Source organism: Chelonoidis abingdonii, chromosome 20 (genome assembly GCF_003597395.2).
Source record: "Chelonoidis abingdonii isolate Lonesome George chromosome 20, CheloAbing_2.0, whole genome shotgun sequence".
Lineage (NCBI taxonomy): Eukaryota > Metazoa > Chordata > Testudines > Testudinidae > Chelonoidis > Chelonoidis abingdonii.
The window spans coordinates 6,799,311-6,825,774 of NC_133788.1; the positions used below are offsets into that span (position 1 = coordinate 6,799,311).

Sequence of the window (26,464 nt, forward strand, 5' to 3'; positions counted from 1 at the left end):
ATTCTAAGCACTGAGTCAGTCCGTAGAAGTTATTCAGTTGAATGGGCAAAGAAAGGAAATAGAGGGGTCCCCAGTTTCAGAAGAGGCAATGCCAGCTAGAGAAACATTGTTGACTGAGGATAAGCACTGAAGCAGGGGTCAAATTCTTTGGTGATGTACACCCCACAACTCTATTGATCACGTAGCAACAGATTCTTGATATAGAAAATAAATGATAGATACCTAGCTGTTCTATAGCTCTTAATAGAGCGGAAAGCACTTTACAAAGGGAGGTCAGCGTCCTTATCACTATTTTACAGATGGAAAAACTGAGGCACATGCTACACACCCCCACATATCTAAAATAGATATCGTTTTGTTATTCACCAAGATGGTATCCCCCATTTTGAGTGGAAAAGAAGTTGCTACATTTTTAAAAAAATGCATGCGTTCAAGAATACTGAACAGTAAGAATGATCTGCATTGATCAGCAAGCTCTGGAAGTTACATTTAAAGTAAGATATTGAAGATACCGCCTACGTCTGTGGTCATGTCATGTACAATGGGACAAGCAGAATCAGGTCTGGTCTGTATCTGAATAGAAGACACAGAATTACAGAATCATAGAACTGGAAGGAACCTCGAGAGGTCATCTAGTCCAGTTCCCAGCATTGGGGCGGGTCTAACTATTACCTACACCCGCCTTGACAAGCTCTCATCTAACCTACTCTTAAAAAAAACCCAACAATGAAGATTCCACAACCTCCCTAGGTAATTTGTTCCATGGCTTAACTAACTTAACAGTTAGGAAGTTTTTCATGATGTCAAACCTAAATCTCCCTAGCTACTATTTAAGGCTATTACTTTTTGTCCTGTCCACAGTGGTTAAGGAGAAATTTATCACCCTCCTCTTTGTAACAACCTTTTACATACTTGAGGTCTGTTATGGCCTCCCCTCAGTCTTCTCTTCTCCAGACTAAGCAAACTCAGTTTTTTCAGTCTTTATTCGTAGGTCATGTTTTCTGGACCTTTGCTGTCCTCTGGACTTTTTCCCAATTTCTCCACATCTTTCCAAAGTGTTGCACGCAGAACTGGATACAATACTTCAGTTGAGGCCTTACCAGTGCTGAGCAGAGTGGAAGAATTACTTCTCATGTCTTGCTTACAATACACTTGCTAATACATCACCTAATGACGTTTCCTTTTTTCCCCACAACAGTATTACACCATTGACTCGTTAAGTTTGTGATCCACTATAACCCCCACATCCTTTTCTGCAGTACTCCTTCACAGGCAGTCATTTCCCAGTTTGTATTTGTGCAGTTGATTATTCCCTCTTAAGTACAGTACTCCGCATTGTCTCCAGTTTGTCAAAAAACATTTTGAAGTGGTACAGAAAAGGCATCAATAGAAGTCCGTCTGAAATAATGCCCCAGCATGGCATCACCAGACATCGTGTTGAAATCAGCGCTTCCCTGCCCCCAGGGTTGGGTGCGGTACAGGGGGGCCGAGGTAGAAGTAAAGCTCTCGTCAATGGGTTAACAGCACTTTTTTCACAAGGGCTTGGGCCTCACTGTCCTTGCTGAGTTCTAAACAATAAGGTACTTTCATTCTGGCACTTAAATGCCCCCTGTAGAGTCAAAGGGGGCATCTTCTCAGCCTGGGCTATGCTGTCTGCTGCCATGCAATGCTGCTGTACCTGGACTCCCCAGAAGCAGGACACCTGAGAGAGGCTGCTGCTCAGTCATTGGGGGTGGGACTAGTAGGACTAAACTGTACATTTCTGAAACATTTGCTGGGACAGTGAAGTAGCTGTCGGAAAGGCAGACTGTCCTGGCCACTGTCTAAAACCTCTCAGCTTCCCAGGTGCACTATACCCCCTGTATCTGCTGTGCACTTGACAATGATACACTGCGCTACTCAAGAGCTAGAATATCCCATGTATCCCTTGCTGAACGCGCAATAGCAAAACACCAGCCTCGCCAGTATTCGCCAAGGCCTCTGAGGTCATTTGACTTGCTCTGTGCCACTCGCCACCTCGCAAGCATTTGGCTTTAGCAGTGGCAATACTGTGGCATCTGTGTTTCTAGTTGAAATGAAGCACTAAATAATGAGCAGCGTCATTTGAACCAGGAGATTGCTTCCATAGGTGCTGGAACGAGGGGTGCAGTAGCACCCCTCAGCTTGAAGTAGCAACAACAAGCCAAGTACTTGCTTTCTGCCTTCAGCTTCCCTCCCCTCTACAAATATTGTTCTAGCACCACTGTTTGCTTCCGGTTCCTGTGAAGTGAGTGGCAAGTTCTGGAATTGAAAGGTTGGGAAACAGCCCCAAGGGACTGTGGGACAGCATTGTTCGACTCTCCAGACCCAAGTCTGGCGACCCAGAGTTAAGCTGTATCCATACTGCAAAATGCCTGGGTTCTGACCCGGCTCAGAATCTCCCTCTTAGCAGGCCCAAAGCCAGGGGGTTCTTGGCCCAAGTCAAACTATTTTCTGTGTGGATGGAAGGGGCTTGGGCTAAAACCAGAGTCAGCACCAGGGTTTCTGGTGCAGTGTAGATATACCCATGGAGGCCCCAACCGGGATCAGGACCCTGCTGCACTAGGGTGGTTTGGGACGGTCTCTTACTTGCAACATAAACAAGACCCAGGAAGTATTACTCCATTTTACCATGGAGTATCTGAGGTTAAAACCATTTGCCCAAGGTCACACAGGAAGTCAGTGTCAGAGTCAGGATCTTCCAAGTCTCCATCCAGTGCCTTCACCATGCGACCATCCTTCTCTATCAGCCTTTGGGCAGAGCCTGTCCTAGTTGGGGTACTGACTGCTCTGAAGTGATAAACCTAGCGCAGCCCTTGGAGCCCTAGCACATGCGTCACACAGGGGGAGGGCCAAACGTCAGGTGTCACCGGCTTTGATGGGAGTTGCGCGCAACTGATGGGATGGCTGGACCCCAGGGAATCGTTTGCTGATGCAACCCAAACTGGCGACTTTATTTACTTCTCAAGAGAGACGCATGGAATATTAATGAATACGCACATCAGGTGCGCCCACCAGCCCCTCTGCCCTTTGGCGTCACAACATCTAGGCACCCGCAGTGACACACATAAGATGCAGATGGCAAGACTCAGAGGGAGAAAGGTTATAGCAGAGCTCTGCTGAGAGAAAAGCCAACAGCAAAGACAGCACCAAAGCAATGTAGGCCTCCAAGCTAAATAGAAAGTCTAGGGTAGAAGTGGGAACAGGGTAGCTCATCCCATCTGAGCCAAGATGACAATGCTCACAAAAGAAACAGCTGCCAGCTTCCCAGGAGTGAGCGAGTCAATAGCAAGAAGCAACACGCCCCAAGCTGCTATACAGATACTTCCCTGTCAAATCCTGGGCACTGGTCCAAAACTTGTGCAAGGAGGAAAAGAAATGTAGCATCTGAACGGGTGACAGGAAATGGATGAAACCTCTGTCTGGCCACACTGACATCAGTTTGGAAGCAGGATCACTAATGAAATGCCCCCCTCAGTTCTCACTGAAAACTTGAGAGACGCCTTCTTCTTTGGCAGGAGTTGCTTTTGCTAGTGAACCTCCCATCGTGGACATGGAGGGAGTGAAAGCTTGGCCAGATTTGGCTCATTACTTGTAAACAAGAAGATGAAATGGTTGCATCAAGACAGCTGTAAGAAACAGAAAAAAAGAGCCAGAGCTGTGCTGCTATCTGCCTAATGATTTTCTCCATTCTCCTACTACCACTCCAAGCAAATCTACCCATGCTTCCTCCTTATAACTAGAGATGGGTCCCATCACTGCTTGGGCTGCTGTTACACTCCTTTTACATCAATTTATTATTTATGGCAAGGGAAAATGGATAAATCCATGCGACCTCTGTGGCCACTGAGACAGAAATACAATTCAGCATGAGGGCACCATCTAACACCTACAGCCAAAACCAATGTACATTCAAATCAAGAGTCAAGTCGCCTTGACTGGCAACACGTGTCTAGGGAGGTGGAGGTAAAAATGGCTTCTGAAATGCTAGATGCCAGAGACCAGAAGGTGGGGAAACTTCCCAGGGGTAACCAGAGACAATAGGCTTTGTATGCAGCACAAAGACTGTGGGCTTTGCCCCAGATGGTATTCTTGATCAAAGACTCCAGTAGAAATGATGCAACTTCTCACTGATAGGGTCACGAGCTCTGGCAACTAGAATTGGATAAGCAGGTCAGAGGAAGGATAAAGAGACTTCTCTATGCAGCAGGGAGAGGCGGTCAGACTGACCAGGAAACAGGGGATTTATTTCTAGATTGTCTTTGTTTTTCCTCTGTAACTAAACTAAGGGAAGCCTACCTCATTGGGCTTTGCCTAGGAGTCACAGGAGTGTGATATACAGACAGTTTCTTTACTGTTTTCTGTGTTTAAGAAGACTCCTGCTGTATTGGATAATTTTGCACAGAACATCCCAACAGAGACAGAAATCCCTCAACCTCCAGAGAACGGTACTAAAGGACACAGTTTCTGGAGGCTCATTCCAGCCTCACGGTCTCAAACAGGGCATGGACAGAGGTATCTCTGCCATTAAGGTGTCCTGCACAAGGCTGAACCCAAGGATCACTGGGAAGAAGCCAAAAGACCAAGGAGGAGATGTCAGCCAGCAGGGGAGTGAGTGTAGAGTCAGGTATTGTCAGTCACAGATTTTCAGGCCAGTAGGGACCATTCTGATCATCTAGTCTGATGTCCTTTATAACACAGGCCATAGACTTTCCCCACAAAAATGTCCAATCCTTATTTAAAATGGTCAGTGATGAGGAATACACCATGACCCTTGGCAAACTATTGCAATGGTTAATTATTCTCAGTTTAAAAATATATGCTTTATTTCCAGTCTGAATTTGTCTAGCTTCAACTTCTAGCCATTGCATTGTGTTATAGCTTTCTCTGCTACAATGAAGAGCCCATTGTTCAATATGTATTCCCTATATAGGTACATATAAGCCATAATTAAAATCACCCCTTAACCTTATATTTTTTAAGCTAAATAAATTGAGCTTTTGAGTCTATCACTAAAGGATTGGAAAACATGCCTTATAATCAATCAATCAATCAATCAATCATTCTCATGGCTCTTCTCTAACCCCCTCTCCAATGTAACCACATCCTTTTTGAATGGCAGGCACCAGAATTGGACACAGGATTCCAGCAGTGGTTGCACCAGTGCCAAATACAGAGGTAAAATACTGCCCCCGCCCCTTAACTCTAATCTGGACAGACAGTTTTCTTGTGTTCTAGTCCATGTCCTGGGAGCACGGGCTGACAATTGGGTAGTAGAGTTTTTAATTGTAGAAAACTTACCCCCCCATGCCTTGCCCCTGCCCCTTCCCCGAGACCCTGCCCTTGCCCCACTCCCTCTCACTCCATCTGCCCCTCCCTCATTCACACTCTTCCCCACCCTGACTCACTTTCACTGGGCTGGGGCAGGGAGTTGGAATGAGGTGAGGGCTCCAGCTGGGGGTGTGGGCTCCAAGGTGGGGCAGAAATGAAGGGTTACGGTGCAGGAGGGGGCTCTGGGGAGCAGGATAGGGCACTGGGCTGAAGGAGAAGGGTTCAGAGTATGAGAGCAGGCTCAGGGCTGGGGCAGAGGGTTGGGGTGCAGGCTCCAGGAGGGGACTCAGAGCTGAGGTTGGGGTGCAGACTCCAGCCAGGTGGCGCTTACCTCAGGTGCCTCCTGGTCCACAGCGCAACACGGATAAGGCAGGCTCCCTTCCTGACCTGGCTCTGCACGGCTCTCGGAAACAGACAGCATGTCCAGCTCCTAGGCGCAGGGGTGGCCAGGTAGCTCTGCACAGTGCATGCTGTCTGAGCCCACAGGTGCCACCCCTGCAGCTCCCATTATCTACGGTTCCCAGCCAATGGGAACTGCGGAAACAGTGCTCAGGGTAGGGACAGCACATGGAGCTTTGTTGATCACCCCTGTGCCTAGGGGTTGCTTCTGGGAGCTGTGTGGAGCTAGGCTGCGCATGGAGCCTGTCTTAGCCCTGATGCACTGCCAACCGGACTTTTAACTGCCTGGTCAGCAGTGCTAACCTTTTTGGCCAGGCATTCCAATTGAAAACTGGATGCCTTGAAATCCTATTGGGCTCTTACTTCCCAGAGAGGCAGCTCCCATCTGAGATCTTAAGTGTCTGTAACCACAAACTATTTCAGTGCCAAGGTTTCTGACATTTTTAAATTTAGTGTTGTAGTGGTGTGGGTCCCAGGCATTAGAGAAAGACAAAGTGGGTAAGGTAACTTTGGACCAATTTCTGTTGGTGAGAGATACAAGTTTTTGAGCTTACACAGAGATCTTCAGGTCTCTTCAGTCTTTAGTGACATGAAGAAGAGCTCTGTGTAAGCTCAAAACCTTGTCTCTCTCACCAACAGAAGCTGGTCCAGTAAAAGGTATTACCTCACCCACCTTGTGTCTCATTTTTAAATTTATGCATTTTTTAATTTAAGCTTTTCTCTTGCCAATCATTCCAGTGCTATTCTGCACTTTCCTCAAATATGCAGCCAGAACAATTCAGGCTAATAGTCTTCAGGCTATTAGAAAAATTATTTAAGACAGAAAACCATCCAGCCAAGTTCGAATGTCACAAAACTGAACAACACACACACACAGTTTATATTTGCTAGAATTTTTCTTTTCAGTGAATGTGCCTAGTTAATTAGTAGCTTTACAAGTATGTAGCTAGGATGTTGATCCAATAATATGATTGATTATTTATTTGTTAGCAGTGTACCTTCATTCACGTTTTTAAAAGGAAGAATGGGCAAGTTTTTTTAAAATTGTATTTAAAGGAGGTTAACATGCACTCTTAAGAGGAATGGAGCACCCCCCAATGGGGCGGGGGGGGAAGGCAGGTCTGGTCACAAGAATATAAAATATAAAATGTCCCACGTAAGGCAGTCATTGAAATAAGACCAAACACACACCAAGTCACATAAATGAAAATTGAGTAAGACTGACCAGTAGCCGAATGAAAATGGAGAACTAAGAGCATTAACAGCAAGGTGAAAAATTAAAATTTTCAACAAATACTATCATAGGTGAAGCTCAGTATTTGATGGATGCTTTCTGAAGAGTGTGGAACTATATTCTGCCTACATTACCATCAAGACATTTCCTTACTAAGCTTGAGATTATCTCAAACCCTGTTCTGTAGCTGTTGTTAACAAAGTGGTGATAAATAAATAATTCCATTCATTTTGTTGGCTAATTTAATGCTGCGGACGGCCAGGCAGCACAATAGATTACTAGAATTGTCTAGCAGGTAGGACAAAGACCTGGAAGTCAAGAAGCCTTATGCAAGTTACAGCCTCTATGCCGAGGTTTCTGATCTGTGAAGTGGAGATATTGGAACTACATCCTCTGTAAAGGTCTCTGAGGGCTTGGCTACACTGGAGAGTTGCGCGCTGGTGGTGGGTTTACAGCGCGCAACTTACTCACCGTCACACTTGCAAGGCACATACAGCGCTGCATCTCCCTGGCTGCAGCGCTGGCTTGTATCCTGCTCTGCCTGGGGTATAATGATTGCAGCGCTGGTGATGCAGCGCTGCTCCACCAGTGTGGCCACCAAAGCGCTGTAATTGGCCTCCAGAGGTATTCGGAGGTATCCCAGAATGCCTGTTCAGCCCACTCAACAGTGCTGCAATTGCTGCAAAAGTGCCACACTGCAGCGGTGGTAGCTGTCAGTATGGCCACACTGCAGTGGTTTCCCTACACAGCTGTACGAAGACAGCTGTAACTCCCAGCACTGTATAGCTGCAAGTGTAGCCATACTCTGAGACTGCGGATGAAGAGTACCTTATGAGAGCCAAATCTGTAAGGTGCTCTGAAGTCAATGGGAATTACGAGCTCTGAGACCCATTGCAAGATCTGGCTCCCAGCAACAAGTACTTTATTATCCCTGCAAATTAGCCCAGAATCTAGGAACCCACCAGGATGAAATCCAATCCTGGCACAGTTTCACGTGACGATGCGTTTGGCAGCCTTATCTTAGTCCCTCATTGCACTGGTGCACATCAAAAAGCCCTGCTGCAGGTCAGGCACTTGGGTTCTCGGAGAGCCAGAGTAGCTGGTATTTCAGGTCAGTAACGCCAGGTGCCTCAATAACTGTAGAGGAAGCTCGCACAGCTAAATGCCACACAGAGCAAAGCTAACAGACATAGGTAGGGTACCGATTTCAGTTATACCAGTATAAATCAAGAGCAACTCCTTTCACTTCAATGAGTTACTTCAATTTATACTGGTCAACTAAGATCAGAATCCAGCCCCATACGGCCCATCTACATGTTTTGCTTAGCCCGGATTCCATAACTGAATCAGAGTGCAGGGCCCAGTCCACAGTTTGTATATTCAAACACAAGATGTTAAGGGCTTTTACCTCACTAAGCTGGCACAAGGTCCTGGCCACCGGCAGCTCTGATAACCCTCGGATCACGGTCTCCGAGCCATTCTGCACTTGGCAGGAAACTGTCCGCGTAACTGTGTAGTGACACCAGTGCCTGCAAGAAAAAGGACACTTTAAATCCCAGTAGTGCAGCGAGCTGAGTAACATACATCAGTCTGCTGCCAGCTATGTTTACCCAAAATTCCAGTCCTCAAAATGTTGTCTCAAGGAGATCTTCTGCATCAGCTAATCAAAGAAATTAGAGACAGAAGAAGTAATACGACATTTTGTCTCTCCCCAGAGGCCAGAATCTCCTACAGTGTATTATATGGTCTCCTTTCAGACATTGCAAGTTATGAGACTCAGGACGGTCTTTCCAATAGTCTCCCAAAGATTTAGCCTAAATTTACTTGCCTTAATTCATCCTTTTACTTCTGGCATTATCCCCCCACCCGACTCCCTTCCACCCAAACAATTCCTTGCACTTTGGGTGTTTAACATTTTCAGATAGTTGTGGGTTTACTATAACAACTTTCTGCAAGGTGCTGCACAGACACTGTTGCGACCCCAAAAAGTGTACAATCTAAAGAGGCAAGACAAAGGTAGCATGATACCACTTTAAAGATGGGAAACTGAGGCAGAGAGAGATTAAGTCAACAGAAATCCTGTGGCATAGCCAGGAATTGAAATCTGGGGCTCCCAAGTCCAGTCCAATGGTTTGGACAAAGCATCCTTCCTGGTCCTCTAATAATTGCTTTTAATCTCAGTGAAATATAATTGTTTTTCACAGCTGTTCCTCACTCAAAGAAAAAAAAAGACTCATTCAAGGGTATTTAGATCCAGCCAGGCAGTCTCCCTTTTGCAAACACAATCTAAACTCAACAAACCTGTGCCCACATTTTTGCTCTTGTATCTGAACAGAGACAGCAGATCAGTCCTGGCATTCCTAACTGACCGGAGTGCAAAATCAGAGAGCAGTGGGAGGCGTCCAAATTCAGTCTCTGGTAATCTTCATGCTCAAAATACAGGAGGGAGCTTTGCAGGCACAAGACACCCACAAAAGGATCCTGGGCCTCAGTATTTATGGTAGCAGGTGTCCAAAAAGAAATGTGCTGTTCACGCCATCAGCTTTGAGGAACAAGAAGGATGGTGCCTTCGGATGTTTTACCCAGGGGGATTGCAGAATTGTCACTACACCAACATAGTTATACTGATGCAAAACATTACAGTAGATGTGCTCCACTGATGTAAAGCAAGATTTCTTCCAGCATGGCTTACCAGGTTTCAAACCCTAGTGCAGGATCAACATCTGTACAGCTACACCAGAGCGAAGCACCCAATCCTTCATTCTGTAGGTATGACAATTGGCCACCCCTGCACATAGGTGCACACCCTCCTCCAACCTACTCTTCCCTGTTTCCATTCTCTGGCCAGTCTCTCTTTGCCTGCCTTTCTTTGTCCTTTTCAGCTTCTGTTCTTTCCCTCCTTCTCTGCTTCTAATTTATTTCCTTTGTTGATCCTCCTGCATCTTTCCAGGAGGCTTCATGATCTTTAAAGCAAGGAGAGACTCGCACCTGTAGCCCCACAGGTCTGGGATGAATGCATTCCGAAGAGCTATGTCAAGTGCTGCAGGATCAGAGCAGAGAATCAGTTGTCTGACCCCACAGATACAAACAGGACTGGCAGCTGCTGCAGAAATAGGGAAGGAAGGGAGTGGCTTTCAGACAGCTGCACTGTTTACTGCAGCCATGGGAGCCCATAAACAGCGGCGATCCAAAACCCATGCAGCTTTTCTGCTGACCTGCTCCTTGGACTCTGGGCTAGCATGCCACCCCTCTTAGGGTGACCAGATGTCCTGATTTTATAGGAATAGTCCTGATATTCAGGGCTTTGTCTTTATATAGGCACCTATTACCCCCCTTCATCCCTGTCCCAGTTTTTCACACTTGCTGCCTGGTCACCCTCCCCGCATCTCAAGGGAACCCACTGTGACATTTCACTTCATATTCTTTATGAAAAATATGCTTATGATATGAATATGACATAACATGGACTTTATGCAAGATGCTCATGTAAGATATCATTGGAAAGGTTATGATTTACTGAAGTGATTATCCACTTGTATGCCTGTGGCATTTCTGTATCTGAAGTTAAGCATATTGACTACGTATTTATATTCAACTAGCTACTTTGGAGTCACCCCAGCCAGCCCATTAGCAAAGGCAATGCACTGTGAAAGAGCTTAATCTTCCTGTGGATGCTCCAGACAGCCTATGAGTAATGCTGCCACAGCCTTGCAGAGACATGGGTCTGAGTCACTTGGGACTGGACGCACCTGTTGGAATGCCAGTGTTCTTCCACTGGGAGACAAAGGGTTCCTGCCCTCCACAAGAAGGCAAGGGAGTGACATCATCATGGTTCTCTCTGCCTCCCCACCAAAGAGACACTAAAAGCACTAGAAGCAAGAACTGTAGTGAGGGGAGAAGGGTTGAACCCAGGCTGGAGGGCATCCAGTCCCTGTAAGTGGAAATACCTGAAATCTCTAGCTGCAGGCCAGTGCAGCTGCCTTTCAAGACTTTCTGTAATCGACCTGTGACAATATTTAGGGTGAGAAATTACTGTTTGTAACCAATTTCTTTAGTGAAACAAGCTTAGGATGCGTGTTTTGTTTTATTTGCTTTGTAATTTGCTTTGTTCTGTTTGCTCTCTCTTTAGACACTTAAAATTCACCTTTTGGAGTTAAACTTATTTCTTGTTTATAGTATAACCCCATGTGTGCAATTCATAATTGGGGGGAGGGTAAGAGGCTGTGAATACCTTCCTCCACATTGAGGGAGGAGGCAGATTTCATAATATACCATTGGATCTGCACTCCAAAGGAGGTGGACACCTGAATGCTGGGACAAGTCCCTTAAACTGAACCTTCCCAGAGCTGATCTGTGTTGTTCTGCAGCTGGGTGTGGCCCTGCCTGCATGTGTGCTGGAGGAGGCTTGATAGCCTGGCTCAGCAAGACAGGTAAAAAGGGGGTCCTGGCTGGCAGAACAGGTGAGCTCAGTGATATCCCAACACATCAAATGGCACCTTAAGGGGTCCAACCCATCACACCCATGTGTTACAGTCACATCCCAAGTATTTCCCAGGCTTGTAAGCGATGTGCAAGAATCAGAGAGCCAGTTCTCTCAGAGTTTTATTAGTATTCTGCGGTAGTTTTCAGGCCTATTTTTATCCCTTGACTCAGATGGGTATTAATGTGACCTCATATCATTGGGCCCTCTCTCCAGAGGCTGGAAAACAGTTGACACTGCAGGACTCCACTGTGGGAAAAGGCCTACAGTAGTTTCACTGCTCTAGCTGTCACTTTGGGGGATTCTTGCCAGGCAGCCTTGGGCAGAGGAATCAGGAGAAACTCAATAGGAAACTATGTTAAAGATTTAAATGAAGAGGTAATACTTGTTTGCATTGCCATATGCGGTACAATCCCACATCACAGGATGAAGATTTTGATGGCAATAAAACAAGCAAGATTATCAGTGCTGTGTCATTTATTCATATGCCCATATCTCATTTATAGGAGCAACTCGGCTTTGACCACATCGGGCTGCAATGTTTAAAGATACAAAGCATGTAACTTGCAAAGATGATGTTCCAAATGAATTCCACTGAATGTCTCGGGAGGATAGACATCCTGCTTTGTACAAATACAAAATACTAATATCTGGGCTCTGGATCCCAACTCCATAATATCCAAATGGCATTGCTACCCTCTGAATCATGCTTTAAGTCAGGGTTTCCTACACAGGGAATTGAACTGCAAGATGGAAAAATGTTAATGAAAGCTCAAATCATCCTCTGAAGATATTTGATCCTTTAATGGGCTGTAAACAGCTTCCATGAGTTAAGATTAAGGGGAAAGAGAGGGAGGCTGTAACAAAGATGGGGTGGAGAGAGGACTGGAGAAAGGAGCTGGTTTCAGATTGGATAGAAAATATATATTATACTGTGGTTAGATCCATTTCAGCTCTCAGCCTTAATGGGAGGATTTGCTGAAGGACTGCAGGATAGGGTTCTCTGTTTGGGGCATTATCACCACACATACAACAAAGCACCAAGAGTTTCCATTTGAGTCCAAGAAAGGTATGGCTGTACAGACAGGGCATCCCCCTATGTACGTGTTTAGCCACAGCCACTGGCAAGTTCATCGTACCAATCCCCACGACATATTAAACGGCTGTGCAAACCACCATATAGAACACACAACTATCAGTGTCATGCAAATAAGCAAGTTGGCCAAGTGCTGCAAAGTAGAAGAGGGGAGGGTACAAAAAAAAAAAAAAAAAAAAAAAAACCACACACAACATTTCCCCAAATCATCAGGCACCATAAAAGGCTTCTCATTAATATGCAACAAGGAAAAATTGTTCCTAGCCCTGGGAGAAAGGAGACATTGCACTACGCAGCAATCTGCAACAGATGAAGAATGGACACTGACAGATGGACACAAGGGAACAAACCAAAAAACACACTATGTAGCCTTATCCTGGGCAGATCTTCCTTATCACATACCTCCCATAGCTCAGGGTTTCTCTTTAGACTTGACCACACTTTTCTGGTTTGCCCTTCCAATAAAGGCTCGTTGAATTGACTACTCTCCATTATAAGCAATATCCCTACAGTTATAAACTGCAGATGTATGCTCCCCACCCGCAAATCCCTCTGAACTTTCTTCTATTGATTTCAATGGGCACAGGAGAACAGATTGGAAGAGAAAAATGTTTGTTATGCTGCGGAGGTGTTTAACTGAAAAGAGTGAGTTTGATTCTCCCCACACTGCTTTCATGTTAGTATAACTCTGACTTCAGTGGACTTACTCTGAGAGAAACAAATCCAGCTCCCTTTTGTGTTTCTTTTTCACTTGCCTGGACAAAGGATTTCTCTGTAGCACACCAGAGAAGCTCATGACTTCATGGAGACTGAAATCCAATACACTGGATGACAGCATGGGATCTTGATAGTCCCAAAGGCACAACATGAGTGGAGAAAAAACGCAGGCTCTGGAAGTGGATGCGTAACATGATAGAGAGGTGGTGGTACTAGGCCACCTTGGTGCAAAAAGCAACAGCAACCATTTGAATCTGTCATTTAAAAAGAGATTAAAGACCAACCAATATTGCCTTCTGCCTTTGGGTCTGGCTGTAAACTAGCCAAACACTGCATTTTGGGCCCCTCTGATGAATATCGTCCCCTTACTTTAGGAACCAAACTATTTAGCACAGCTAGGTGGCAATGGACGGATTGTAGATGCGTATTGTGAAGTAAAGCCATTTTCTGTGGGCCATATCTTTAAGAATACAGTGGGGAGCCCTAGTCTGTATTCAGGGCACTTCTCGTGGATTAGTCAAAAATGGCTGCAATTAGAGTGCATTTCCCACACATGCATGCACCCACATGAGAGAATAGCGTGTGAGTGCCCGCTTGCTTTTTGACGGAGATTTTCAGACATGAATGGCAGCTTGGTACTTACCCAGGTCAATGGGAATTTGGCTTTGAATCATCACTGGTGCCCATGAAAACCTGGGCAAGGGTGTTTAGGGTGACCCGACCACACAAGGGGAGAGTAGCCTGACACTGCTTACAGCTGATCGGCTTAGTCCTTGAACTCCAGTGGTAAAGGCGTGTGCTTTCATGGGAATTGGAATGGGATCACTTGCATTAACTTACTGCAAAGTGGACTGGTCCCTGGAAAAGCTTTTCAGTTAAGAATTGCTTTCCCATTAAGTAAGTTGATCTATGTGGGCTCAAGCATATCAGTTAAAGAGAAAATGTTTATCCCTCAGTATTTTGCCATAGACTAGAAGAAGAGAGTCACAATAAAACGACAAGAACCCATCTAGATCACTGTCGTGCCTACCAGAACAACAACATGTAGAATTTAGGGACCATGTGCTATAATAGTGCAATGACTTTAAGACCAAAGGAGAGATTTCTCCTTTCAAAGCCACAGTCTCAGTAGCAACAGTCCCCAGAGTGTGAGCAGGCACTGCAGTGCCTCAGACTAAAAGTGATGAAAGACCCCCGCCTTTGCTTACACACAGACGATAAATGACCCTTTACGTTATAGGCAGATGCTAGTAAGAAAGGTTTAGGAGTTTTACTGGCACAGGTCCAGGATGACAGAGAAATGTGTTATTTGGCTTATGCAAAGAGGAAGAGTCAGATCCAAGTAATGTACTGACCAACACTCCTTAAGATTGGAGCGGCTAGATCTTAAAATGTGTCCATCGATGCCTATGTTTAGCAAATACCGTTAACCAGAATTCACTCCACTGAATTAGTTTAGAGAAGTGGCTCTCCAGCTTTTTCCAATTCCTGCACGCCACTTTCACTGAGAAACACAAGAAGACTTCTCCCACGCAGCCTAATTTAATTCTGCAACAACCAATGTTCATTCTGTAGAAGCCACCAGGGAAGGCTTCCATGGACTCGTGTGGGAATCGTAGACTGTAGTTTTGTTAGCCACTTGATTTAGAAACTCCAGCTTGGGCCATTGAGAAAACAACTACCTCTACTCTATTTAGCTGACAACATTAGAGAGATGCATATAGACCATCCTAGGAGATTCACAAAAACAACCAGGAGCACAGTGACAATCTTAAAAAGACTTAAATTTATTTTGGGCCAATGAAACTTTCATGGGAAAAAACCTCACTTCTTCAGCTGCATGGAGTGAAGATACAGATACAGGCATAGATATACTAGCACATAAGAGAAAAGGAGTTTACCTTACCAATTGGAAGAAACCACTGTTTGACAAGTGCCAATTCAGTCATGGGTAGGTGATTGATCCACTTCCGAATAATTGATGAGAAGGTGTCAATACCAAGGACGAGGTAAATTTGCTTTTGTAGTGAAGCCAGCAACTCCCAGTCCCTATTCAAGCAAATCAATTGGTGTAAGGTTTGCCAATGACCTGTAGCTCTGCAGTTGCTCTTTGAAAGTCTGTTTTTATGAAGTTTTTTTTGTTGAAGGATGGCTATTTTAAATCTGCTATTGAATGTCCAGGGAGATGACGTGTTCTCCTAAAAGTGTGCCAGTATCTATGCCGGTATCTAATTTCATCCATGCATCTGAAGAAGTGGGTTTTTTACCCATGAAAGCTTATGACGCGCAAATAAATCCGGCCCAATTTAAAGGGTTGCCGCCGGAGCTTCTCATTGTTACTTTGTGCCTATAAACTAACATGGCTTACCCCTCTGATACTTAGCGGATGATTTCCGGTTGTTTTGTAGTAGTGGAAGATGGAGGTGTGAGTGGCTCTCACAAACCTGCTTTTGCTCAGACATTACCAGGACATTCCGTTAAGCTGGTATGGTAGCAAGACTCTATACTCTGCTCAAGCCTATTTGCGCAGAGACTCCTCTGGAGGGGTTTGATAGTGTTCAACAGGCTGGAGGCCTTTGTCCTAACACATACAGTTGAGATATCTGCCCTGTTGATGCAGTATGCCCAGAAAGGGCTAACTGAATCTAATTTATGTTGTCTCATCTAAATCGCACGAAGTGACTCATTACCCCAGCCTGCGACATCAGTAAGGAGATGCAACTAGAGAGCGCTAGACTATGACTATTCTAGTGGGTGGGCCCCCTTGATCAGTCCTGAGAGACGAAACTCAAAGAGCAAGCCAACCCTGGACCAGGTAAGGCTTGGAAGACTGCACTTCATTTATTATCAATTTTCTGGTATTATTTAAAAGCGCAGACACTCAGAAGGGCGCTTAAAAAGCTTCTATGCAAACAAATTGCACATAGAGCAAGTTGGGAAAAGCCAATCTCGTGGTTAGAACCCCCATTGGGATGAACAAAAACGTCAAGTGGCAAGAGTCGTCTAGAGGTTCATATTTCTCCTAAACTACTTCTGCACAGCCCAGCTATCCTGCAATAAGAGAGAACAGATGAGGAGTATGGGAATCTAGAGGATGACACATCAAGATGCAGCTGTCTAAGACATGTTCAAAACTCCAAAAGAGTCCATATTACCTCCAGTACTTCTACTCAACAGCCAAATTGATCACGACTAAGTTCTCCTGTGTTGGGCTTGGAGTAACCAAAATGCTATTTCAACGATGGCGTGAAACGTCCTCGAAGACAAAATAGGGAAGGAAGAGACAATAAGAATACAATACAATAAAAGCAATGTCGTGCACTGTGCTTCGTGCAAATTATAAAACCACGTTTCTAACCCACCCCATCCTTCCTCAATAGAAATTATACTCATATTATGGCAAATAACTTAACTTTTTACTCGACTAATTTAAGCAAGCAAACTAAAGACTTGTACGGACAAAGACCAACAAGAAAGTCCCTGTTCGCGATCGAGGCAGCCAAATGTAGATTTGGTTTAATTTCTATCGCCAGACATATGAGCTACAGCCTTTTTGTAGTTTAATCCAGCCTAACAGATCGTGTTAGTCAAAAGGCTACAGCTATAGCACTGTAACCCCCGCAGGTTACAATTGCGTACTTAGTCCCCTTTTCGCTGGGGGACCAGGCTTCCAAGTGTTGCTATATTGGAAACTGAAATAGGTACCATGGCCTATTAAACCAAAAATCAGGCACAAGACTTACAACGTAATGCAGTACTCAGAGGAAGCCTTCTGGTCTCATGTTACTTCATCAGCAACTGTGTTAACCGTAGACAATGCTCGCAGTGGACAAACTGGATAACACCCTTTAAACAAATGTGGGACAAGTCTCACATCTAGCCCAATACAAATGCTATCTTTTCAAACTTGTCCCTTAAAAACCTAGGACCCATTTATCTTGGTGGGCAAGAGCCAAGTTGAAAGATGAGGATATCATGGACTTCTAGATGCACCAGCGTCACCCACCAGGGAAACAGCATAAACATGCGTACATGACGAATACATAAGAAGTCCAGGCCTATCCGGAGTCAGTCAATGCTAGAACGGAACTGGGGCTTGAGACAGAGGAAAGTAGCAAAATCTCTGTAATATGTATCTGTTTCTATAGAAGGATGTTGTTTGATCCCATCCCAACACCTGGCTTCTGACACATTCCTTGGAACAACATTACATTTGAAATTGGCACCCTACTGAGCCTCTGCTACAAAGTTTTCGTTGTTTCTGTCCTGCTTGTTAGGGTTACTCGTCTATAGCTCTTTAGCAGGGTAATACCAACTTTGCCGCAACCGAATTATCTCTTTGTTAATTCCCTAAGGAATTTAACAGGACTGTAATGATGTATACTAGCAAGTAGATCACACATTTTTAGCGGAGCATGAAAAACGAGTAGGAGTGTCTTGTGAGATGTATGAAAAGATTTTCCCCTGCCAAGTTATGTTTTTCCTCATAACATTATATCACCGGCACTATCAATTTCCCTTGCAATTACTGGAAGGGGAATTTCAATAAAATCAAAAGGTCGGCTGACTTTTAGTGAGAAAAAGATGCGAGATTGAACTCCAACGAAAGAAAAACTATGCCCATTGCTGCTTTGGTAAATACCACAGTGTCCTAACGTGCCTTGCCAGAACTGCAATCCATACATTGCCCACTGCAAAGCGTACAGTTGGAAGGCAGGTCAGTATAATGTAAGATAATGCGAGACTGGCGCAGCAGAGCTGCTCCTGTGCATTGCCAAGCAAAATGCTCTGATCTGAAGACTTGCCCGTCAGCTTATGAATTTTCTCTTCACACATAAGCACACACTTTTCCCTCTTATTCACATTAAACATACTTTCTCTCGGCTTTTACTCTCCATCACTTAGGGCAAATGCCTGAAATGCGTGCTTGCTTTAAATGCTGTGACCTGACTGAAAAAAGAGGTTCAACGTGTTTTCAGAGCTGGCAAGAACGGTCTCTAAGCTGGGTATAGCGATGAGCTTGAATCCGCCCTCCTTTAAACCATTTCGACAAGAGACCAGAGCTGATACTTTCCCCCAACTCTGATAGGTGTCGCAGATCCACGGGTTCAAGTTCAGCTTGTTTCAAGTGAAAAGGTCAGAACCAGGTGCCTGCGCAATTCGTCCAACGTTCAGGGATGCTCACGATTTGGGGCGGTTGGTTATAGCGTCCATGTCTAGCATGTAGATTACTGTACCTGGCCCTTACCCACCATCTGTTCACGCTATCTTAGAGTGGCTTCCTGAAGTGTAGGAATGACCTGCCTCAAGGCAGACCTGTCGAAGAAACAGTGGCAGGACACCCCAGATTGGTAGTGTGTTCACCAACCCAGTAAGAAATGGTGAACTCTCCTGGATACACAAGAGTCTTTACCATTGGAGTCAGGCCCCTCAGGCTCCAATCTATCTTGATACCACAGGCAAGCTGGACTTGGGCAACTTTCAACAAAAAAAAAAAAAAAAAAAATATTCAGGTTGTTCCCGGTCCCAAGAGACCAATCACTTACCCCAGATCAATTATCTCAGATCTCCTAGACAATACCTGTAGTCAATTCTGCAATAAACACTAATTAAAGGTTTATTAGTTAAGAAAAAGCAGTCTTATTTACAGGTTAAAGCAAGCAAGCATATAAAACACAAATGAGCTTCAATCTAAATCTTAAAAGTGACAGAGTTATAGTGATCTGTCAATTCAAAACGTCTTTGAGGGCAAACTCAGGGATATCCCTGGCGGGGGGGATGTCTCACTTTAGTTTAGAGAGTCTCTGGCTCAGAGTTCTAACAGCAAAGAGATGATCATTTTTATATGTTCTTCCCTCAGAAATCAAGCTGATAGCAAGTTTCCATGCAGGTCCCTCCTTCATGGGGTCAGGGGAGGAATGCACTTAAAGGATTTGATCCTTGATCTCGCACAATGGCTTGTTTGCATTTAATGAACAGGATTTAACATCTTCTTGTTAGATACCATCATTTGCATTCCACAAGGCTTGCTACCCCAGTTTCATGAGTTACATAGTCAGAGGTTTGCAATGCAAATGCTTGCTCTTGGTTTAGAGCATTGAGTATTGTTGAGGGAGAACAATACACGCAGCCTCCCACAAGCATTTTATGAAACACATTCTTATCAACTTAAAGTCTAATATCTATTTTGATAATTTGAAGACACGGGTAAGCAAGACTGGTTTCCAGTTACGCATTGAGTGAGCCTGGGGCCTTGGTCTGCCAGCATCACCACCACAACATCCCAGCACCTCACAACCCATTAATGGGTTGTATCTTCACTCCTGTGATTAAGGAAACAGGGTCACCATTTTTACAGAGGAGATACTGAAGCACGGAGTAAATTAAGGGATAATAACAAAGCTTGTGATTTAAGGGAGATTAGATCCATTATCCACTCAAGGTCACCAATGAAGTAAATGGCTGAGCAAAGGTACTGACCCCAAATCACCCCAGTGCCAGTGGCCTACTCACTATTTTATACTTCCTAACCTTCGTAAAGGCTTGCAACACACTGTCCTGTTCATAATGGCATATGAAGCTCACATAACTCTATGCCTAGAAACTACAGTGATGGGTGCGTTGGAAAGCCAGAAAGACAAAAACCACCAGTTCCGTCCTTGGGGGTACTGGAACCATGAAACTGTTTTACAGAAGGCAAAGGTGGAAAAACTAAATCTTTAGGCATTAGAATTTGGGGTGGGCAAGGCCAAGGGAGGAAATAGCTCTTATTTATACCCAGAAGAAGAGATGTTATGCCTAGAAAAAGGCTGTTACGATCATGGATATTAGCTCTGGGAGGAAGGAAAAGTGGCATAAGATCTTCAGAACAGTCATCGCTGCCCAGGCACCGTGAGAGTGGTAAAAAACCTTTGGAAGATGAGCAGTATTATTTATCCAGGTAAAGGAATGGAGCCATCTGGTGAGGAAAGGGGTGAGGGATTTTTTCTCTCTCTCTCTGTTTCTCTCTCTCTCTCTCTAAGTCTCTCTGTTTCTCTCTCTCCATCTCTAAGTCTCTCTCTCTCTATGTCTCTATGTCTCTCTCTCTCTCTCTGTCTCTCTCTCTATGTTTCTGTGTCTCTCTCTCTGTGTCTCTCTCTCCGTGTCTCTGTCTATGTCTCCATGTCTCTCTCTCTGTCTCTCCCTCCATGTCTCTCTCTCTGTCTCCATGTCTCTTTCTCTATGTCTCTCTATGTCCCTCTCTCTGTCTATGTCTCTTTCTCTATGTCTCTCTATGTCCCTCTCTCTGTCTATGTCTCTCTCTCTGTCTCTATGTCTCTCTATGGCTCTCTGGCTCTCTCTCTGTCTCTCTGTGACTCTATGTCTATGTCTCTCTGTCTCTCTCTGTGACTCTATGTCTATGTCTCTATGTCTCTCTCTCTCTCTCTCTCTCCCCCCCCCATGTCCCTCTCTCTCTCTCCCCCTATGTCCCTCTCTGTCTATGTCTCTATGTCCCTTTCTCTCTGTGACTCTCTCTCTGTGACTCTCTGTCTTTCTATGGCTCTGTGACTCTCTCTCTGTGACTCTCTGTCTATGTCTCTCTGTCTCTCTCTGTGACTCTATGTCTGTGTCTCTCTGTCTATGTCTCTATGTCTCTCTCTCTCTCTCTCCCTATGTCCCTCTCTGCCTATGTCTCTATGTCCCTCTCTCTTTCTCTGTCTCCATGTCTCTCTCTCTGTGTCTCTCTGTCTCTCTCTCTGTGTCTCTCTGTGTGTCTCCCTGTGTCTGTGTCTCCCTGTGTCTCCCTGTCTCTCTCTCTGTGTCTCCCTGTCTCTCTCTCTGTGTCTCCCTGTCTCTCTGTCTCTCTGTGTGTCTCTCTTTCTGTCTATGTCTCCATGTCTCTTTCTCTCTCTCTATGTCTCTCTGTGTGTCTCTATGTCTCTCTGTGTGTCTCTATATGTCTCTATGTCCCTCTCTCTCTGTGTCTCTATGTCCCTCTGTTTCTCTTTCTCTGTCTATGTCTCTATGTCTCTCTCTGTCTCTCCCTCTCTCTCTCTGTCTCTCTGTCTCTCCGTGTCTCTCTCTGTGTCTCCATGTCTCTCCCTGTGTCTCTCCCTGTGTCTCTCTCTATGTTTCTGTCTCTCTCTCTGTCTCCATGTCTCTCTGTCTCTCTCTATGTCTCCATGTCTCTCTCTATCCATGTCTGTATGTCTCTCTGTCTCTCTCTGTGTCCATGTTTCTGTCTCCATGTCTCTCTCTCTGTCTCTCTCTCTATGTCTCCCTGTCTCTCTCTCTATCCATGTCTGTATGTCTTGTTCTCTCTATCTTCTCTCTCTTCTATTTCTCTATCTCTCTCTCTATTCTCTCTCTCTCTCTCTGTCTCTCTCTATGTCTCTATGTCTCTCTCTATGTCTCTCTATGCTGTTCTCTGTCTCTCTATGTCTCTATGTATCTCTCTGTCTATGTCTCTCTGTCTTCTATTTCTCTCTTCTCTGTCTCTTTGTCTCTCTCTCTATCTCTCTATGTCTCTCTATGTCTTCTCTATGTCTCTCTCTCTGTCTCTATGTCTCTCTCTCTGTCTCTATGTCTCTCTCTATGTCCTCTCTCTATGTCTCTCTCTTATCTCTCTCTCTCTGTTTCTCTTGTTTCCTATGTCTTTATGTCTCTCTGTCTCTCTCTCTTTCTATGTCTCTCACTCTCTCTCTATGTCTCTCTTTCTCTCTCTTTGTCTCTATCTCTATTTATGTTTCTCTATGTCTCTCTGTCTCTGTCTCTCTCTCTGTCTCTCTCTATGTCTCTCTGTCTTTCTCTATGTCTCTCTCTCTCTTTCTCCATTTCTCTATGTCTCACTCTCTCTTTCTATGTCTCAATGTCTCTGTCTCTCTCTATGTCTCTATGTTTCTCTCTATGTCTCTATGTCTCTATGTCTGTCTGTCTCTCTGTCTCTCTATGTCTTTCTCTATGTCTCTTTGTCTCTCCCTATGTCTCTATGTCTCTCTGTCTTTCTATGTCTCTCTCTCTCTATGTCTCTATGTCTCTTTCTCTGTCTCTCTATGTCTCTCTCTATGTCTCTCTCTCTCTGTCTACATCTCTATGTCTCTCTTTATGTGTCTCTGTCTCTCTATGTCTCTATGTCTCTCTATCTAACTCTGTCTCTCTCTATGTCTCTATGTCTCTCTCTGTCTCTCTCTTTGTCTCTCTCTGTCTCTCTCTTCGTCTCTATGTCTCTCTCTATGTCTCTCTCTCTCTATGTCTCCATGTCTCTCTCTATATATATGTCTTTCTATGTCTCTCTGTCTCTCTCTATGTCTCTCTGTCTCTCTCTCTGTCTCTCTCTATATCTCTCTCTGTCTCTCTATGTCTCTCTCTAAGTCTCTATATCTCTATATATCTCTCTGTGTCTCTATGTCTCTCTAGGTCACTCTGTCTCTCTATGTTTCTCTATGTGTCTATGTCTCTCTATGTCTCTCTGTCTTTCTCTATATCTCTCTGTCTCTATGTCTCTCACTCTCTCTATATATGTCTCTCTATGATTCTCTCTCTCTCCCTCTGTCTCTCTCTCTCTATGTCTCTCTGTGTCTTTCTCTATGTCTCTCTCTCTCTCTCTATGTCTCTTTCTATGTATCTATGTCTCTCTCTATGTCTCTCTGTCTCTATGTCTCTCTCTCTCTTGTCTCTGTCTCTCTCTATGTCTCTCTATGTCTCTCTGTCTCTCTCTCTGTCTTATCTCTCTCTCTATTCCTCTCTTCTCTCTCTCTATGTCTCTATGTTCTCTCTCTATGGTCTCTAGGTCTTATTCTCTCTGTCTTCTCTATGTCTCTTTGTCTCTATCTTCTCTCTGTCTCTCTCTGTCTCTCTCTCTGTCTCTCTATGTCTCTCTCTATTGTCTCATTCTCTCTCTCTATGTCTCTCTATGTCTCTCTCTCTTCTCTCTATGTCTCTCTTCTTCTCTCTCTCTCTCTCTCTATGTCTCTATGTCTCTCTATTCTCTCTATATCTCTCTGTCTTCTCTCTCTATCTCTCTATCTGGTCTCTTTTTTCTCTCTCTCTCTCTCTGTTCTTAGTCTCTGTCTCTCTCTATCTCTCTCTCTTGTCGTCTATGTCTCTCTATGTCTCTCTATGTCTCTCTATCTCTCTCTTTTCTCTCTATCTTGTCTCTATTTTTCTCTCTCTGATGTCTTATGTCTCTCTCTCTTCTCTTTGTCTCTCTCTCTTATCTCTCTATGTCTCTCTCTCTATCTCTCTATGTCTATCTCTCTTTCTCTCTCTTTTTTCTCTGTCTGTCTGTCTCTCTTTCTCTTCTCTCTATCTCTCTCTTTCTCTCTCTCTCTATGTCTTCTATGTTCTCTCTCTCTCTCTATGTCTCTCTGTCTCTTTCTCCTCTCTCTGTCTTCTGGAGTTCTATTTCTCTCTCTCTCTCTTTCTACTGTCTTCTCTATTTCTGTCTCTCTCTTATGTCTCTATAAAACAGTCTCTCTATCTCTCTATTTATCTTGTCTCTCTTCTCTCTCTCTCTATGGAGTCTTTTCTCTGAACTGTCATCTCTTATTCTCTTTTTTGTCTCTCTCTCTGTCTTTTTGTTCTCTCTCTGTTTCTTTTCTAAAGTTCTCTTTTTTCTACTTTTTTTCTCTCTATGTCTCTATCTCTCTCATATTCTCTCTTGTCTCTCTCTCTCTCTCTATATGTCTCTGTCTCTCTATGTCCTCTGTTCTCTCGTCTCTCTATGTCTCCTCTCTCTCTATGTCTCTCTGTCTCTCTCTATGTCTTCTCTCTCTATGTTCTCTCTTCTCTCTGTCTCTCTTTTCTTTGTATGTCTCTCTTTTCTGTGTCTCTATGTCTCTAAAATGATGAAATATATACAAGTGGCTGAATAATTTAATGAAATGCCGTCTCATATAATAATAAATAAAAACGCATTAAAAGAAATAAAAAAATATATAAAGAAAGTAAGATTAAAGTTCGAGTGTAGACCTGGCTCAGGTCTCTTCTCTACTGTTCTCTCTGATTCTTCTCTTTAAGTCTCTCTGTCTTGCTCTATGTCTTTATGTCTCTATGTCTCTCTGTATGTCTCTATATGTCTCTATGTCTCTCTCTCCTCTCTCTGTTCTCTCTCTCTCTCTAATGTCTCGTCTATGTCTCTATGTCTCTCCGTATGTCTCTATGTCTCTTCTATGTCGTCTGTCTATGTCTCTATGTTTCTCTGTCTCTTATGCTCTATGCTCTCTATGTCTCTTTCTATGTCTCTAGGGTCTCTATCTATGGACTCTATATCTCTCTCTAGTCTCATAAGTCTCCTCTCTCTCTATGTATTTATGCCCCTCTTAATAATATGTCTCATGTCTCTCTGATTCTTTCATATGTTACTCTCTCTATTCTCTCCCTCTCGTCTATGTCTCTATGTGTCTCTCTATGTCGTCTATGTCTCTCTATCTCTCTCTGTGTTCTCTATGCTTCTCTTTCTCTAGTCTCTCTCTCCTGTCTTCTCTGACTCGCTCTCTCTCTCTGATATTCTCTGTCTGTCTCGTCTGTCTTCTCTGTCTGCTCTCTATGTTCTTTACTCTGTCTCTAGTCTCTTTTCTCTATCTATGTCTCTCGTCTCTCTAACTGTCTCTCTCGTCTCTCTTTGTCTTCTCTATGTCTCTCTAATGTCTTATGCTCTTCATATGTCTCTCGCTCTCTCTATGTCTCCAGGTCTCTCTAGTCTTCCCATGTCTCTCTATGTCTCTCTCTATAGTTTCTCTCTCTCTCTCTATGTCTCTATGTCTTCTCTGTTGTCCTCTCTCTCTTATGTCTCTCTTCTGTCTCTCTCTCTCTCTCTCTATTCTCTAGTCCTCTCTATGTCTCTCTCTCTCTCTAATGTGTCTATGTCTCTATGTCCTCTCGACTCTCTGTCGCTCTCTATTATTTGTGTCTCTTCTATTCTCTCTCTCTCTCGCTGTGTCTCTCTATTGGTCCCTTCTCTCTCTGTCTCTCTATGTCCTATGTCTCTCTATGTTGTCCTCTCTCTGTACTGTCTCTCTCTAGGTCTTCTCTCTCTTCTCTCTGGTCTCTCTATGTCTCTCTTCTCTTTCTATCCTCTTGTTTCTCTATGGCTATATCTCTCTCTAGTCCCTCTCTAGCTCTTTCTCTCTCGTTTCTGTCTCTCCTTCTCTCTATGTCTTCTCTGCTCTCTAGGTTCTCGATCTCTCTCCCTATGTCTCTACCTCTCTGTTGTCATCTCTATGTCTCCTATGTCTCTCTCTCTCTATGTGTCTCTTTATGTCTCTCTCTCTCTATGTCTCTCTCTCTCTATGTCTCTCTCTCTCTATGTCTCTATGTCTCTCTCTATGTGTCTATGTCACTATGTCTCTCTCTCTGTCTCTCGCTCTCTATGTCTCTATGTGTCTCTCTGTCTCTCTCTAGCTCTCTTTCTATGTTTCTAGGTCTCTCTATGTCTCTCTCCATGTCTCTCTATGTCTCTCTGTCTCTCTCTATGTCTCTCTCTATGTCTCTATGTCTCCCTATGTCTCTCTGTCTCTCTTTATGTCGCTCTGTCTCTCTCTATGTCTGTCTCTATGTCTCTCTATGTCTGTCTCTATGTCTCTCTATGTCTCTCTCTATGTCTCTATGTCCCTCTCGATGTCTTTATGTTTCTCTCTCGCTCTCTATGTCTCTCTCTATGCCTCTATGTCTCTCTCTATGTCTCTATGTCTCTTTCTCTGTATATATATGTCTCTCTATGTCTCTATGGATCTCTCTATGTCTCTCTCTCTCTCTCTATGTCTCTCTTTGTCTGTATGTCTCTCTCTATGTCTCTCTCTCTTTCTGTCTCTATGTCTCTTTCTCTCTCTCTCTCTCTCTCTCTGTCTCTCTTTCTCTCTCTCTGTCTCTCTCTCTGTCTCTCTTTCTCTCTCTCTGTCTCTCTCTGTCTCTCTGTTTGTCTCTATGTCTCTATCTCTATATATGTCTGTCTATGTCTCTGTGTCTCTCTCTATGTCTCTCTGTCTCTCTCTATGTCTCTCTCTCTCTCTCCATTTCTCTATGTCTCACTCTCTCTTTCTATGTCTCAATATCTCTGTCTTTCTCTATGTCTCTATGTTTCTCTCTATGTCTCTATGTCTCTCTATATGTCTCTATGTCTGTTTGTCTCTCTGTCTCTCTATGTCTCTCTCTATGTCTCTGTGTCTCTCCTTATGTCTCTATGTTTCTCTCTATGTCTCTCTCTATGTCT

General features: G+C 44.2%; 1 protein-coding gene across 1 annotated transcript in view; it reads right to left on the reverse strand.

Moving 5' to 3' along the window:
• COL26A1 (collagen type XXVI alpha 1 chain) overlaps window positions 1–26,464 on the reverse strand; it is a 219,028-nt gene that overhangs the window by 168,070 nt on the left and 24,494 nt on the right. The window contains 2 exon segments of the mRNA XM_075074049.1: window positions 8,391–8,435; window positions 8,437–8,511. Of these exon segments, the coding sequence (XP_074930150.1) occupies window positions 8,391–8,435; window positions 8,437–8,511 (120 nt within the window).